Source organism: Rutilus rutilus (assembly GCF_951802725.1).
Source record: "Rutilus rutilus genome assembly, chromosome: 10".
Taxonomy (NCBI): domain Eukaryota; kingdom Metazoa; phylum Chordata; class Actinopteri; order Cypriniformes; family Leuciscidae; genus Rutilus; species Rutilus rutilus.
Genome location: NC_140215.1, coordinates 36,374,612 through 36,390,087, shown reverse-complemented (window position 1 = coordinate 36,390,087; position 15,476 = coordinate 36,374,612). Strand labels below are relative to the sequence as shown.

At 38.9% G+C, this 15,476-nt stretch overlaps 1 protein-coding gene across 1 annotated transcript in view; it reads left to right on the top strand.

Moving 5' to 3' along the window:
• The window catches only part of LOC311298687 (disintegrin and metalloproteinase domain-containing protein 23-like), a gene marked incomplete at its 3' end in the record, with an annotated part of 35,042 nt that extends 23,206 nt beyond the window's left edge, over positions 1 to 11,836 (top strand). The window contains exons 9-25 of the mRNA XM_084421820.1: positions 246 to 311; positions 1,056 to 1,124; positions 1,342 to 1,508; positions 1,590 to 1,674; positions 2,965 to 3,052; positions 3,148 to 3,199; positions 4,755 to 4,854; positions 5,437 to 5,508; positions 5,644 to 5,730; positions 6,781 to 6,861; positions 6,958 to 7,008; positions 8,338 to 8,401; positions 9,030 to 9,135; positions 9,879 to 9,998; positions 10,139 to 10,307; positions 10,450 to 10,561; positions 11,742 to 11,836. Coding sequence (XP_084277946.1) covers positions 246 to 311; positions 1,056 to 1,124; positions 1,342 to 1,508; positions 1,590 to 1,674; positions 2,965 to 3,052; positions 3,148 to 3,199; positions 4,755 to 4,854; positions 5,437 to 5,508; positions 5,644 to 5,730; positions 6,781 to 6,861; positions 6,958 to 7,008; positions 8,338 to 8,401; positions 9,030 to 9,135; positions 9,879 to 9,998; positions 10,139 to 10,307; positions 10,450 to 10,561; positions 11,742 to 11,836 — 1,584 coding nt within the window. The remainder of the gene's footprint in view (positions 1 to 245; positions 312 to 1,055; positions 1,125 to 1,341; positions 1,509 to 1,589; positions 1,675 to 2,964; positions 3,053 to 3,147; positions 3,200 to 4,754; positions 4,855 to 5,436; positions 5,509 to 5,643; positions 5,731 to 6,780; positions 6,862 to 6,957; positions 7,009 to 8,337; positions 8,402 to 9,029; positions 9,136 to 9,878; positions 9,999 to 10,138; positions 10,308 to 10,449; positions 10,562 to 11,741) is intronic.
• Between the last annotated feature and the right edge of the window lie 3,640 nt (positions 11,837 to 15,476).

Genomic DNA, 15,476 nt, shown 5'->3' with positions numbered 1-15,476 from the left:
TTTCCCATCACCAGAAAAAGGCAAGCTTTCACTAGGCAAAAAAGGAGTTTGTTTTTGAGGCCATAAATTAAATTATGTTGTTGCAGAAGTATGTAAATTGGGATCCATCCAAAAACTGATCCATAAATGTAACGGCAGCACATTATGAGAGTTTGTAGTGAATGAAAGTGTTTATAGGACACTGTTCTTGAGGAGCGTTCATGCAGAAGCTGAGCCGTGCTTGTGTTTTCCTTCTCCTCCTCCAGATCCCGAGGAACCTGTTTGAGGAGATGAAGTACATCGAGCTGATGATCGTCGTCGACCACAACATGGTGTGTTTAAATGCTGTTTGAATATAATAGCATGTGAGTGTCTTTGGCACATGATCTCCGTTGTGAAGAAGTACAATTTAGCAGTACTTTTAAAAAGAGTTCAAATAACTTCTATTGTCTTTAAAATATGTTATAAAGTATTTATGGTTAACTAAAATGGATTTATTTTATTTTTCTAAAATGTAATTTCTATTGTATTTAAATATATTTGTAATTACACAACTAAAATGATGAAGTTGAATATAAAATATATTAATTTTAAATGATAAACAATATCAAATAACACACTACAGTTAAAATGATAATCAACTTTACATGTGTTTAGTATGTAGTCAACACATCAAAACAAGTGTGCTTTAAAACATGACAAAATATTATGATTAAAAATGTACTTTAAAGTAAAACTTATTTGGACATTATTACAAAGTGCACTTTTTAAAGTCTTAAAGTATCTTTATGTACCCTTAAGTGGCCTTTTATTTTATTAATATAATAAGTACAGTTTTTAAAAAATAAAAATAAACTTAAAGTCCCCTTGTGTTGAAAATCCAGCTTTTAATGTAGTTTATATGTCTATGTGGTGTTTTTAATATGCTTTAAGACAAACCATGTATAAAATTCATCAGTCAACACCATTGCTGAGTATTTTCTCCTTAAAACTGCAGTGAACCGGAGAGTTTGAGTTTGAGTGTTTGTTTGATGTTTTTATGATCAGGTTATAACTATATCAGTATTATCCCACAGTTTAAGAGACTGGGGACCAAGCAGCGCACACTCAACTTTGCCAAATCTGTGGTCAACCTGGTGGATGCTGTGAGTTTTTGAATTATTGATCACTTTTCAGTCAATAGTTTGTGTTAATGATCAATTCAGCAACCCATAGAGCTGAGTTTCAGAAACCCATAATGGTGTGGGACCCGTAGAGATGAGAAATGCCAATTCCGATTTAAATTACACAAAAAGTGTAGATATTCAATGGAAAGACGTTGTTCATTTCCCCATGTTGCTCTTTCTCTCTGTCTAATGGAAGAGTTTTAAAGATCACCTGTACACGCGTGTGGTCCTGGTCGCCCTAGAGATCTGGACGGATAAGGATCACATTCCCATTAGTGTGATTCCATTCGACATGCTGCGAAACTTTTCCAAGTACCGACAGCAACACATCAGGAAGCACGCAGACGCGGTGCATCTGTTCTCGTGAGTGCGTGTTTGTGCATAACTGCTCACACATGTGCAGAGATGACTTGTGCGTAATGGAGCGTCGGTGTGTGTCTGCAGGAATGTGACGTTTCACTATCCTCGGGGCTGCGCTGCGTATTTTGGAGGAATGTGTTCTGTGAGTCACGGGGTTGGAGTCGTTGAGGTGAGTGAAGCACATGCAGATTGACTGACTTCAATACAAACATCCACAATGAGGAGCTGAACTCAGACTGTATCAAAATGAAGTTTTCTTCATAGTAGCGAATATTACAGCTGGTTTTACACACCGATCTTACTCCTTGTTGGAACTGAACTAAGTTTGCAAACTAGGGTACAAAATAATTATTTCAATGTTTTTGAAAGAAGTCTTTTATGCCCAACAAGGCTGAATTTATTTGATACAGTAAATACAGTAAAAACAGTAATATTCAGAAATTACAAGTGTAATTTATTCCTGTGATCAAAGCTGAATTTTCAGCATCATTACTCCAGTCTTCAGTGTCACATGATCTTTCAGAAATCATTCTGATATAATGATCTGAGGATCAAAAAACATTTCTGATTATTATCAATGTTGAAAACAGTTGTGCTGATTCATATTTCTGTGGAAAGTCTATATTCATATTCTTTGATGAATAGAAGGTTCAAAAGAACTGCATTTATTTGAAATATAAATCTTTTGTAACATTATGTGTCAAAATGTGTCTCTTTACAGTAACTCTTTACCAATTTAATACATCCCTGTTGAATTGATTTGTTTTGATTAGGACAAAATGTCCCCACATAGGTGGCAATATCCAAAATCCTTGTGGGACATTCATTGGTCAGCTTATAAATCATACTAAGTGATGTTTTTGAAAATGTAAAAATGCAGAAAGTTTTATGTGATGGGAAGGTAAAGTTGTCACGATCACCAGTGAGAGAGCCCGTGAGCACCACCAGAGGACACTCCACCCCGACCATCACCACACCATCACGGACTCCATTCCCCATAATCCTTTGCCCAGACTAATCAGCCATGATTACTTCCACCTGTGTGTCATTACCTTGTTTAGCTCACCCTATATAAGCCTGGTTTTCTCATTCATTCCCTGCAAAGTCTTGTCTAGTGTAACACTGCAATTTTGAGCATTCTCCAGGTTTTCTGTATCTTAATTTTTTGATTTTCTGTCCTGTTTTCTTGGTTTCCTCTGTTTTTGCCATAGGTTTTGCCTGTGACCCTGTTATTATTTGGACTGCTTACCTGGTGTTTATGACCTTTGCCTGTTTTTGACTACGATTGTGGATTACCCTTTCATTAAAACTGCATTTGGATCCTCAGCCTTTGTGTCTCGGAGCAGTTTTTGTTACATTAGTATAAGGGGAGAGAATATATAGTTATTACAGTATAAAAATAATTATATGAAAACCCAACATGTCTCTCTCTCTCTGTGTGTGTGTGATGAATGTGCAGTATGGCTCTACGCGGACATTGGCGCTCGTGCTTTCCCAGAGTTTGGCTCAGAATCTTGGTATTCAGTGGGATACAACATCAATAAAAAGTACACACTCTTTCTCATAATCTTGCTCAATTTACTTTGATACTGAGATATAAAATATTGAACATTAACTCACTGTGTGTGTTCTGTCTTATCAGATGATTGTGGGTGCATGAACTCCTGGCTAGGCTGTATCATGGAGGACAATGGGTGAGATACTCCACACAAACACATTGTGTGCTTTATGACAAGTCTCCATAATCCATATACAATGTACTCATTAAACTCCTGTGATATGTTTAGATCATTTAGACAGCTGTTTAGTTCTGACATCACTTTATAAACACTGTCACTGTCATGTACTACACACAAACACCATCAAAACATACAATAATTCAACAAAGTGCCCCTATTATGCTATTTTAAAGGCTCTTTATTTTATTTTGGAGTCTCCTGCAACAGGTTTTCATTTCAAAGTCAAGAAACACTTTTTTTTCATAATACACATTGCTCTTTTCTAACAGTGTCTGAAACAGTTTGATAAAGGATTCAGTCTCTCTAAACCCCTCCTTTCAAAGAGTCTGCTCTGCTCTGATTGGTCAGATGGCCCAGTCTGTTGTCATTGGTCTACTCTCCTCTGATTGGTCAGATGGTCCAGTCTGTTATGATTGGTCTACTCTACTCTGATTGGTCAGATGGTCCAGTCTGTTCTGATCGGTCTACTCTCCTCTGATTGGTCAGATGCTCCAGTCTGTTATGATTGGTCTACTCTACTCTGATTGGTCAGATGGTCCAGTCTGTTATGATTGGTCTACTATGCTCCGATTGGTCAGATGACCTAGTCTGTTGTGATTGATCTACTCTGCTCTAATTGGTCAGATGACCCAGTCTGTTGTGATTGGTCTGCTCTGCTCTGATTGGTCAGATGACCCAGTCTGTTGTGATTGGTCTACTCTGCTCTAATTGGTCAGATGACCCAGTCTGTTGTGATTGGTCTACTCTCCTCTGATTAGTCAGATGGTCCAGTCTGTTATGATTGGTCTACTATGCTCCGATTGGTCAGATGACCCAGTCTGTTGTGATTGGTCTACTCTGCTCTAATTGGTCAGATGACCCAGTCTGTTGTGATTGTTCTGCTCTGCTCTGATTGGTCAGATGACCCAGTCTGTTGTGATTGGTCTGCTCTGCTCTGATTGGTCAGATGGTCCAGTCTGTTATGATTGGTCTACTATGCTCCGATTGGTCAGATGACCCAGTCTGTTGTGATTGGTCTACTCTGCTCTAATTGGTCAGATGACCCAGTCTGTTGTGATTGTTCTGCTCTGCTCTGATTGGTCAATTCTTCCAGTCTCAGCTACAACTATAGTGTTTGAGGGTCAAAGTAGATGTTGTTCACCAGCAACCAATGAAGATCATAGACTGGCATTATGCAAATGTGCAAATACAAATACAAACCTTTAAATCTTTAAAACTTTCAAGCCCTTTTTCATTCACACACAGGTATATCACAAACTGCATGAAAGGTAGTATTCGAAAAAGCATAACAGGGTGCTTTAAGACATACACTCATTAATATCTACTCACCTGTTGCCACACATGCACACAATCTATAAAAACACACAATTATTGTTGTTGTGTATATATAATAAATTAAATTATTTCCTATTCATTTAATAAATGTTTTCAAATAACATGCATATCAATGGGTCTGTCAGTGGGAGTAAATTGTTGCAAAACTGTTCTTCCTCTATTCATCTCCACTCAGGGTTCAGCTCACACGGATTTTCTCAAAGTGCAGTATCACTGGTTTTAAAGAGTTCCTGTTGAAGGGAGGGGGATCCTGCCTCTTTAACAAACCCACCAAGGTCAGGTTTTTATCCAAAAATAAGAAACTGCATGAGAAAGTATGAGGAGACAGACTGCCCCACCTTTCATTTAAATATTTCTAGGTCATCTCATCTGTGACATGCTGCACATTACCACAGAAATTGTTTTCTGTAATAACTCATCTCTCGGTTTGTAAAAACAAACGAATATGATGTCTATATGGTGAGGTATTCAGGAGAGTTTAAAGCAGAAACTGTAGTTTGAACTTGTCCTGTTGTTGACAGACTCAAGCGCATGGAGAGTCAGAAACTGAACACACATCTGTATACTGTATCACTGTAGACAGTGTCAGTCATTATAATGACTTCTGTTTGCTTTTGACTGCGAAGCTACACTCGCAACTACGTCAACTTATTCTACTTACCTGTGCCCTAACACCTAACCTAACAGTCTAATACAGTCTACCGATACAGTAATTCATAAAGTGTGACCCAGTTTAAATAAACAATTGAAGTACATTACAAGTGCAGTTTAATATACAATGAAAGAGAAACCCCACAATTCTGAAAATTCTGCCATTATCTACTCCTCCTCATGTCGTTTGCATGTATGTCCTGCAGCTGTTTGAAGAGACAGAGTGTGGAAATGGATATGTAGAAGTGGGAGAGGAGTGTGACTGTGGACCAAGAGAAGTGAGTTTACGTGATACTCTAGACAGCACATATACGGTAAATGATATAAGCTCACTACAGTGTCACAGCAGTATTCAGCTGTTATATGTGTGTCTTCTCTCTCTGTCTATGTGTGTGTGTGTGTGTGTGTCATAGGAGTGCATTAAAGAGTGCTGTAAAAAGTGTTCTCTGTCTAACGGTGCACACTGCAGCGACGGACCCTGCTGCAATAAAACATGTCTGGTGAGAGTCAGTCACACAGTACACTGTAAAAAATGATCAGTCGACTTAACTTAAAAAAGTGAGGGAACCTGTTGCCTTAAAATTATTAAGAAAATGAATTTCATGTAATTGAAAAAATTAAGTTGTGACCTTGACAATTCCAGATAACTTAATTTTTTTAATTACGCATGTGTCACCATTCTGTTCAGTTTAGGGAACGTTTACACAACAACGATATGCTTAAAACTGAGTTTTTCCTTTGAGTTTTCCGCATCAATTGTCAAAACGATCCCCATCCACACGGATCCGTGAAAATGACTAAAACCGCTGTATTCTGCTGCCAAGCCATTGGATGGCGATGAAAGAGATTCACGTTTTTGTTGTTTACACGGAGACCAAAAACTTGCACTTTGAAATCCGTTTTCAAAGGTTTGCATTTTCAGGCATCCAAAACATTGTTGTCATGTAAACGAATGACCAAAATGGATAATTTTTTTTACGTTTTTAGTTGAAAATGGTGTCATGTAAACTCCCCCTTAGTTTAGTTTTAATTTGTCATGTGTCTTTGTTCTGATTAGCGTCACTCATCATCAGTATCCTTGGTTACTGTCATTATTAGTTCATCCGTGTCAGCTGTGTTAGTTTAATCATCGTGTTTGAGTTTGTGTATATAGGTCACCTTATCCTGAACTCTTTGTCCGGTATCGTTAACACTATGGTGTGTGTTTGTATTTTCTGTGTGGATCGCTACCTGTTGGATTATTATAAGTAAAGTTACCCGTTTGAATATTCATCTTCTGTGTCTATGTCTTTCTATCTGTACGCACCTGTTACAGAAGGAAGTTTATTTACTTAATCATTTTAAGGCAACAAATTTAACAATACTGTTAAAATTATAATAATCAATGTTAGTCAACACTTCACAATAAGTGTACTTCTTTAAAGCACGACAAATGATTATTAAAACATAATGAATTCAAAAACTATGCGTGCACATTCAATACAGTTAAGCACAGGTAATCTTTCACAAGAGGTGTGTGGTAGCTCTATCTCTTTCTCTCTGTGTCTCAGTTCTACCCACGAGGTTACACCTGCCGCTACGCCGTGAATGACTGTGATATTTCAGAGACGTGCTCAGGAGACTCAGGGCTGGTCAGTGACATATATCAGCACTACTCCAAACACTTATAACAGATTATGCATGTTTTTATTGAACCTTTCATTGCATCTCTGTGTGTGTCTGTGCAGTGCCCTCCCAATCTACACAAGCAGGACGGTTACTTCTGCTCTCTCGAACAGGTACACACCACAAAAACTGGTACTCTACTGAAACATGGGTATTTATTACGGGTTGGCCAATGAGGGTTTTTTATTTAAAGTCCCCCTGTAGTCAATAATTGTATCCTTTAAAACTCATATTTGATCACTAAAATTACATTTTTAAATGTTTTTTCCATGAAAAAATTCTTCATGCCTTCATCAATTCTTCAAATATCTTGAATGTAACTCGACACCCTTGCCTCATTTAGTATACGTGCTTCTATAAATATGCAAATGAGCCCCTGATCTGATTGGTTACAAGGTAGTTTGTGACGTCAGAAACACCAGCGATTTCTAACCGTGTTTTTGAGACTGTCTTTGCCTAATATTCAGAGGTCAGGCTAATATTCAGAAGTTAGGTTAAAGACACAAACAAAGAGGGATTCAAACAAATAGCATATCAATAACAATTTACAGACTGTGAGCTGAAGAGTAATATTCAGATAAAAAATTTGTTTATGAAGGAGAGAAGGGTGGATGTTTGACGAATGTCTTGAGGAAGAGCATTCCACAACCTCGGAGCCACTACGCTAAAAGACTCCCATGGCTCCCTGAATATGACACAGCCCCACCGAAGATATTTTTCACCAGCCGCCACTGGTCTTTGGTTCACTGCAGTTTTAAGGAGAAAATACTCAGCAATGGTGTTGAATTATGAATTTACACATGGTTTGTCGTAATCATATTAAAATCACCACATAGACACATAAACAACATTAAAAGCTGGATTTTCACCACAGGGGAACTTTAAATAGCCAGTGACAGTATCAAGTAAGCTGGAATTTGTCGTAATCTTAAAGAGTTTCTGATATAAATTTATTTACAAAACTCATTTTAATTAAGATTTTTAAATGATCTGATATATTAGATAAAAGGAAACAGAGTTTCCATGTATATAGGATTTATTTTTTTACATCATACACCTATTTCCACTTGTGTAATTTCATAGCTTTTATAGCTTGTTCTATTATAATTCTTTTGGTAATGTTAAAGTAGAAATTTATCAAATTAATAAGTTAATGAATGAAATGTAGATAAATTCATTGAATGGTAGTAAAAAAAAAGTATTAAAAATAAATATAATGGTAGCAAATTGTGTTTATTGCATTAAATTGATAATTAGGCTAAATAAAATATTTTAAAATATTTAAAAATGTTCATTAGTCATTGGAAAGAGTCAGCATATTTTAGCAGAGCAGGCACTGATGTTATTGATCTTAAAAAGGTCAGTAATCGTCTGATCAGTGTGTTTGATTGATATATGTATGTGTTCAACTATTGATTAGTGAGATTGTGTTGTTTTTGCAGGGCCGCTGCTACGCTGGGGAGTGCAAGATGAGAGACAGTCAGTGTAAATATGTGTGGGGTCCAAGTGAGTAACCATTACCTGTCAACATCAAGATGATGATGATACTCTGTCGTTTTTGGTCATACATATAAGAGTAATGCAAACTGTAAAGGGTCTACTTTTATTTTTTGTAAACTCACAATAACAACAAAATGTTGTGCTTTTGTAAAATAAAGGCGCTTTCTGTCGATACGGTCTCAGTGAACTTGAGCGCATGACATAAATGAACCGAAACTCAGTGTATGCTCAGCGTCCACTTCTGCGGAGATGACGAGTCAGCATTGTTGACTTAATCTCTGCAGCCGGAAACACAGAAAACAATTATTAAAATGTTATACAGTCTCATTCGGATTTTTTTCACAACACATTCATAATCATTACTTTTACTGGTGCGCTGTGACAAGGTTTAAGTGTGCATTTGTGCGCTGATTAGGCTATACAGAGTGTATTTTATATAGGCAATTAAAGGAACATTATTATGATTTATGGCTTATTAATATAAAGCGCAATTAGTCGACTAATGACTTAAATGGTGGATACAGTAGAGTAGACCTACATACAGTAAACTACCATTAGTCAAACTAGCTTATCTATACTGAAGTTTATTTTCTTTTTTCCCTTGTTTCTCTCCTTTTTCTTTGTTTTCGTACAGAGGCTGCGAGTTCTGAGAAGTTCTGCTATGAGAAGCTGAACACAGAGGGCTCAGAGAAGGGCAACTGTGGTCAAGATGGAGAGAAATGGATCCAGTGCAGTAAGCAGTGAGTTTTAAACCATTCAACCATTCTGGGAGGTTGCTTACCGACCCAAGACTAGATCCCACTTCTCTCTGGGATATTCTCATCTAGATATGGCTCGGGTGTTTTATTGTCCACCAGGAGAAAATCGTACGCTTGCTTAGACGAGAAATAGCACAAACCTGCTCAACAAGCTTCATGTTGTGAAGTGTTATCCATGTCTCAAAAATACTTTGTAATATATATATATATATATATATATATATAAACACAGTGATGTGAATAAGTATGGACACCCATGCTAAAGTTGCCTAAAAAGAGGAATAAAAATTCATCTTTTGGAAATTGATCTTAATGCCTTAATTAAAAAAATGAGGAAAAATCCAACCTTTAAGGACACCAATTTTCTTTGTAAATGAATGATGTATTGTAAATAAATAAATGTTCTTCCTTAAAATACAGGGTGCATAAGTCAGGACACCCCTATGTTAAATTCCCATAGAGGCAGGCAGATTTTTATTTTTAAAGGCCAGTTATTTCATGGATCCAGGATACTATGAATCCTGATAAAGTTCCCTTGGTCTTTGGAATTAAAATAGCCCCACATCATACCTAGAGATTGGCATGGGGTACTTTCCATAAGATCATCTCTCAATGCAAATCAAATCATGCATTGTTTCTGATTTTCAGCAGGAGTATGTGCTATTGGTGTGAATTGTAGTATAATGTTCCTTACAGAAGTGTCGCTGTGATCTCTATAATTGCAGTGATGTGTTTTGCGGGTATCTGTTGTGCACAAACATGGGCCGAATCCCACGGATTGGAATTATGAAAGGAGAAGTCACTCCCACAAACTTCAACCATCAGGGCAGAGTGATCGACTGCAGGTGAGAAGCTCAGAGGCAAATACAGGGATCAATATGTTTTGCATCTATTGCAATATATCATAGTATTCATTACTGAGATTATGCTGCCAATATCAGAACGCTCTGATTTGAACACACACACACACACGTTGTTTTCTCAGCGGTGGTCATGTCTTGCTGGATGATCAGACTGATCACGGTTATGTGGAGGATGGGACTCCATGTGGTCCGTCAATGATGTGTCTGGACAGGAAGTGTCTCCCTATTCAGGATCTGAACCTGAGCTCCTGTCCCACCGGACACAACGGACACATCTGTTCCAGTCATGGGGTGAGAGCAATCCCGAATACACACACTGAATACATGTACATTTTCCAAAGTCAATTTCTCATTATACTTAGAAAGTAATACTTAGAAATAATTCATGTGATTTGTATTTTATGCATTGTTTGGCGATTTTAAATTTTAACAGGTGTGCAATAATGAGGCGGCTTGTACATGTGACACAACATGGGCGGGGACAGACTGTAGCATGCCTGACCCTCCAAAAGAGCCGGCCCCTAGTGAAGATGAGGAACCCAAGGGTTTGTTGCTTTGCTCCTACACAAACACATATGCTTACACATACAAAAACAATGGAGCTCATTCATAAAACATTGCAGGAGGGATTTCAGTTTAAATAGTTTTTCTATTTTCAATGGATTCATGATCGACTTTTTTGAGGCTCAGAAGTTGGTTTGGATAGATTTTTTTCACTTTAGTTTTGGAATGCACTATCATTTTGGAATGCATCATTCCTGAATAAAAGTATAATTTCTTTTTTAAATCCTACTGAATACAAACTTTTGAACTATATTTTGTACTATTACTGTTTTAGTAGAAATAGTAATTTTAGTAGTTTAGTTGTCTGTCCACTGTAGTGCATATATGATGTTTCAAATATACAAGTTATTACATGACACATTTCCTAAAATCGTAATGGCAAAATTAGAGACAAGCGCCACCCAGTGGACAGGAAAGAATACATCAGAAGAAAAGTCTGTGAAAATAGGGCACATATGAAGGAATTTTCCAAATACATTTTCCACAGGTGTTTTACCCATATTTTGAATTACACATTGCATTAAAGGAAATGTCTGTAAACTTAACAGATAATATCCTGGCAGAACTATACTAGTACCTTTTTCTGTTTTTCTTCAGTTTTTTTTTCTTTTTACAGTTAGGCAGGGCCATTACAGGCAAACATAGATATGCTGCAGTTCAAAGATTTGGGGCCATTAAGATAAAAAAATAAAATAATAATACTTTATTTAAATCATCCTTGCTGAATTAAAGATTTAAAAATCTTCCCGACCCCAAACTTTTGAACAATGATCAGCAGAATGAACAAGCATAAGAAGGAAGTCCAAAAGGTAAGCTTGTTCAGAAATGGTGACAAAAACTTGATGAATAAAATAATAGCATCTTTCTCAAATGTATTTTAATTAAATTAATATTCAAATATTTGTTATTTATGACCCCAAATATTCCCAGAAAAATGCCCATCCCTAGTTTGACTAATGTGTGAAGTGACCAACCACAGTGTGATATGTTGTCGTTACACGCAGTGTTATTAGGGCTGACCGGAAGAATTGAAATAACAAACCTCTAACATGGCATAAAATGCTGGATCTTTTTAAAACACCATCTGTTTTGCTGGAACAGATATTTTGAGTTCTAGCAAATCAAAGCTCATGTCCCGTTTTCCTACACTTGCCCAAACAGGTCCTAGTGCCACCAATCTCATCATAGGGTCCATTGCAGGGGCCATCCTGGTGGCAGCTATAGTCCTGGGTGGGACGGGCTGGGGGTTTAAGTAAGCACCAGTCTGCATGTCTCTTCGCTCTAGGCAACACTATACCTGCAGCTTACACTGATATGGTTTGGGTTTCTGCTGCAGATACTGTAACAGGAGAGAAACGCTCTGCAGATGCCAACAAAGTGAACAACTGAGAGCTAGGGAAAATAATGCAGAACTCTGAGTGTTAAAACGTGGTTTAAATTTCACTGCAGCAGAAACTCAAACCAGCTTGTATGGCCCAGCTGAAATCCTGACCTGCATGTTAAAATGACACACAACTTCAGTTGTCATTCACCAAACTGGCATCTATAGCTAGGGAGACTGAATCTACATACTGCAGAAAATCTCTTGATTGATGTGGGGAATAGATAGTTTAGAATCAGCTGAAACTAACAGCTTTAAAGCTTTCAGACAATAATTAAATAAATTGTATGTCCTATGCAATTAAATGTACAATTAAATTCAGCTACAGTATTCTACTGCTGAATAATTAGCAACTGTTTCTACAGACCTCTATGCATTACCCGTCCGCCATATTGAAACAGTCAAAGCCGATCCGTGAGCACTTGAGAGCAAGTTGATTGTGAGTCTGCAACCTACAGTAGTAATTCACATTCATCAGTATCCATAGCCGCAATAGTCTTTAACAGCTGATTTTCACAAGATTTAGTTTATCATTCATGTTAAAATTCTGCATATGGTAAATAAAAAGGAATATTGGTTAAAGCTCTGAAAAATATTATTGATCAGAAAACCCTACAGCCAGATTGCTCTAAGCTTCTAATGAAAGCAGTGAATGTCTCAGGTTACATATGTAACCCAGTTCCCTGAGAAGGGAACTAGATGGCACCTCATGGCTTGACGCTATTACAATGCTTTTTATGATCTGGTTTCTAAAGCACGTTTACACGTCAACTGAGGATTGGCTGAACATGATTACGTAGCGAAGCAGCATGGTATGACACAAAGCAGCGTCTCGTTCCCCTCTCAGGGAGCCAGTTTACATACATAACCTGAAATGTTACCTTTCGAGTGGAACTCAACGCCGCATCATGGCTTGACGTTATTGAAACTTTAATATGAATGTCGTCACGCCACTGGACAATGCCTGCCCCACAAGGCTGTGTTTCTGCACAGACAGCTGTGAGCATGGGCTAATACCAGATCAACCTTGAAACCCTGGGGTTGAATCTGAATCTAGACTAAAATACCTGATAAATGTGTGCGGAGAGGACCATCCTGCCGCAACACAAACATCTTACAAAAGTGAGATTCACCATGAGGTTCCACATTTTTTCTGAAACTGACTCTAATGGCTCATATGGAGCTTCTGTTAACACTCCCAGGACCAATGCTAGGTCCCAGGATGAAATTCGTGACTTGCAAATAGGCCTCAGCCATCTGGAACCATTCAAGGACCGAGACCCCAGAGGATGCCTCCAAGCAGAAACCCCTTTTAAAGGTATATGGCTAGCTGAGATGGCGGGCACATATACGTTTATTGTAGACTGGGTCAAACCCGTTGACAGACATTCTTGAAGGAACTCCAGCACTGAACCGACTGGGCAGTTGACTGGGTAGTTGACTGCTCGCACCATGATATGAAAAGTTTTCTGATTTCCGGCCTGGGGTGATAGATTGTCCCTTGCACTTGAGACAGAAGATCTTTCTGAAGTGGAATCTGCCATGGAATGCCATCCAAGAGAAAAATCAGGTCAGAGAACCATACTTGGGCCGGCCAGAACTGAGGCACTATGAGAAAGTGGACTTGGTCTTGGCGCACCCTTGCTAGAACCCCCGGAAGCAGAGCCATCAAAGGAAAATGCCACGTCTATACCATGACATCCAGCCCCAGAGGAGCTGGAGGGTTTGAGGGCGAACCTGAGGGGACAGTGGGTTGTCTCCTTGGAGGCAAACAGGTTCACTTCCACTCTGGCATATGGACTCCATTACTTGTAAGTGGAGTCATCATTTCCCGGGCCTCAGCCCTTGTCTCGACAGGATATCTGCTTCAAAGTTTGCATGCATGCTTGAAAAGGGAATATAATTGCAGACCGCCCTTGTGATTTATGTAAGAGACTACAGATGTGTTGTCTGTGTGGATTAACACATGATAGCCCCTTAGGAGAGGGATGAAGTGTTTCAAGTCCAAAAACACTGCCCTCTAGACCAGTGGTTCTCAAACCTGTCCTGGCGTACCCCCAACACTGCACGTTTTCTTTGTCTCCCTAATAAAACACACCTGATTCAACTCATCAGCTCATTCACCCATGTTATAATGAGCTGATGAGTTGAATCAGGTGTGTTTGATTAGGGCGACAAAGAAAACGTGCAGTGTTGGGGGTACGCCAGGACAGGTTTGAGAACCACTGCTCTAGACTATTTATGCACCAATGAAGATTTAGGTCCCCCCAAATCCCACTGGCTGGACGACCATTGAGAACCGCACCCCATCCTGTGAGAGAGGCGTCCGTTGTTAAAGTCTTGTGACTGCAACAAACCCCAAGATCCTGGCTCTTGTTCAGGAACCGTGACTCCTTCCAAAGTCATAGAGCACGTAGCCCATGGTACGTGACCCTTGCAACCCTGAAGGGAAGGCTCAGAGGATGAAATCCCCTGCTTTTGTGCCAGAACTGAAATGGTCTTATGTGCCTAGTAGAATGATGTTGGCCACTGCCGCCATGAGACGTAACAGGCTCTGAACTTGAAGAACTGAGTGCTCCTGACCTAGCTTGATATCTTGAAAAGCATTTAGAATCGATTTTACACATGCAGGAGACAGACTTGCCTGTATTGTGGTTAAGTCCCAAACCACCCCAAGGAAAGTGAATCTCTGAGCTGGAGAAAGCACACTTGGCGTTCAATTTCAACCCCAACTTTTTCAAGTGGGCGAGCACAACATGTCAATGTTGTGCCGTCAGCTCTTTCAATTGAGCCAGTATCAGCAAATTGTCTATTTAGTTCAGCACACGGATGCCTTGGAGTCTCAAAGGAGCCAGAGCGCCATCCATTCACTTGGTGAATGTGTATGGGGATAGAGCTAGGTCAAAGGGAAGAACTCAATACTGGTATGCTTCTTTTCTAAGCCCCCAAAAGTGAATCTAAGAAACTTCCTGTGTTCTGGCAGAATCTCGATGTGAAAGTAGGCATCCTTTAGATTTATTATCACAAACCAGTCCTTGAACTGGATTTGCGACACAACTAACTTTAGGGTAAGCATCTTGAATCTGTATGTCCAGAGAGTACAGTTCAGGCACCTCAAATCTAGAATTGCATGCAACCCTCATCTTTTTTGAGCACAATAAAGTACCGGCTGAAGTCCCTCTCTGGAAGGGGTACACTTTCTATGGTCCCTTTTGCCAAGAGAGACTGTAGTTCTTGTTTGATGAAAACATTCCTGACTCCCGACGTACCACTGTAGCTACAACGCCATTGAATCGAGGTGGATGGAAGGCAAACCAAATCCTGTAAACTTTCCTGAGATATGTTTCAGCACCCACTGACATATGTTTGTTAGTAGCTGTCACACTGCCACAAACTGAGGGATAATTTTTATGATTAGGGATCATAACAGAGGGACAGAGGGATAATTTTTATGATAGCACTGGCCTGCTCGGTGCCCTGAATCAGCAAACTGGCAGGGACCAACTGTGTCAACT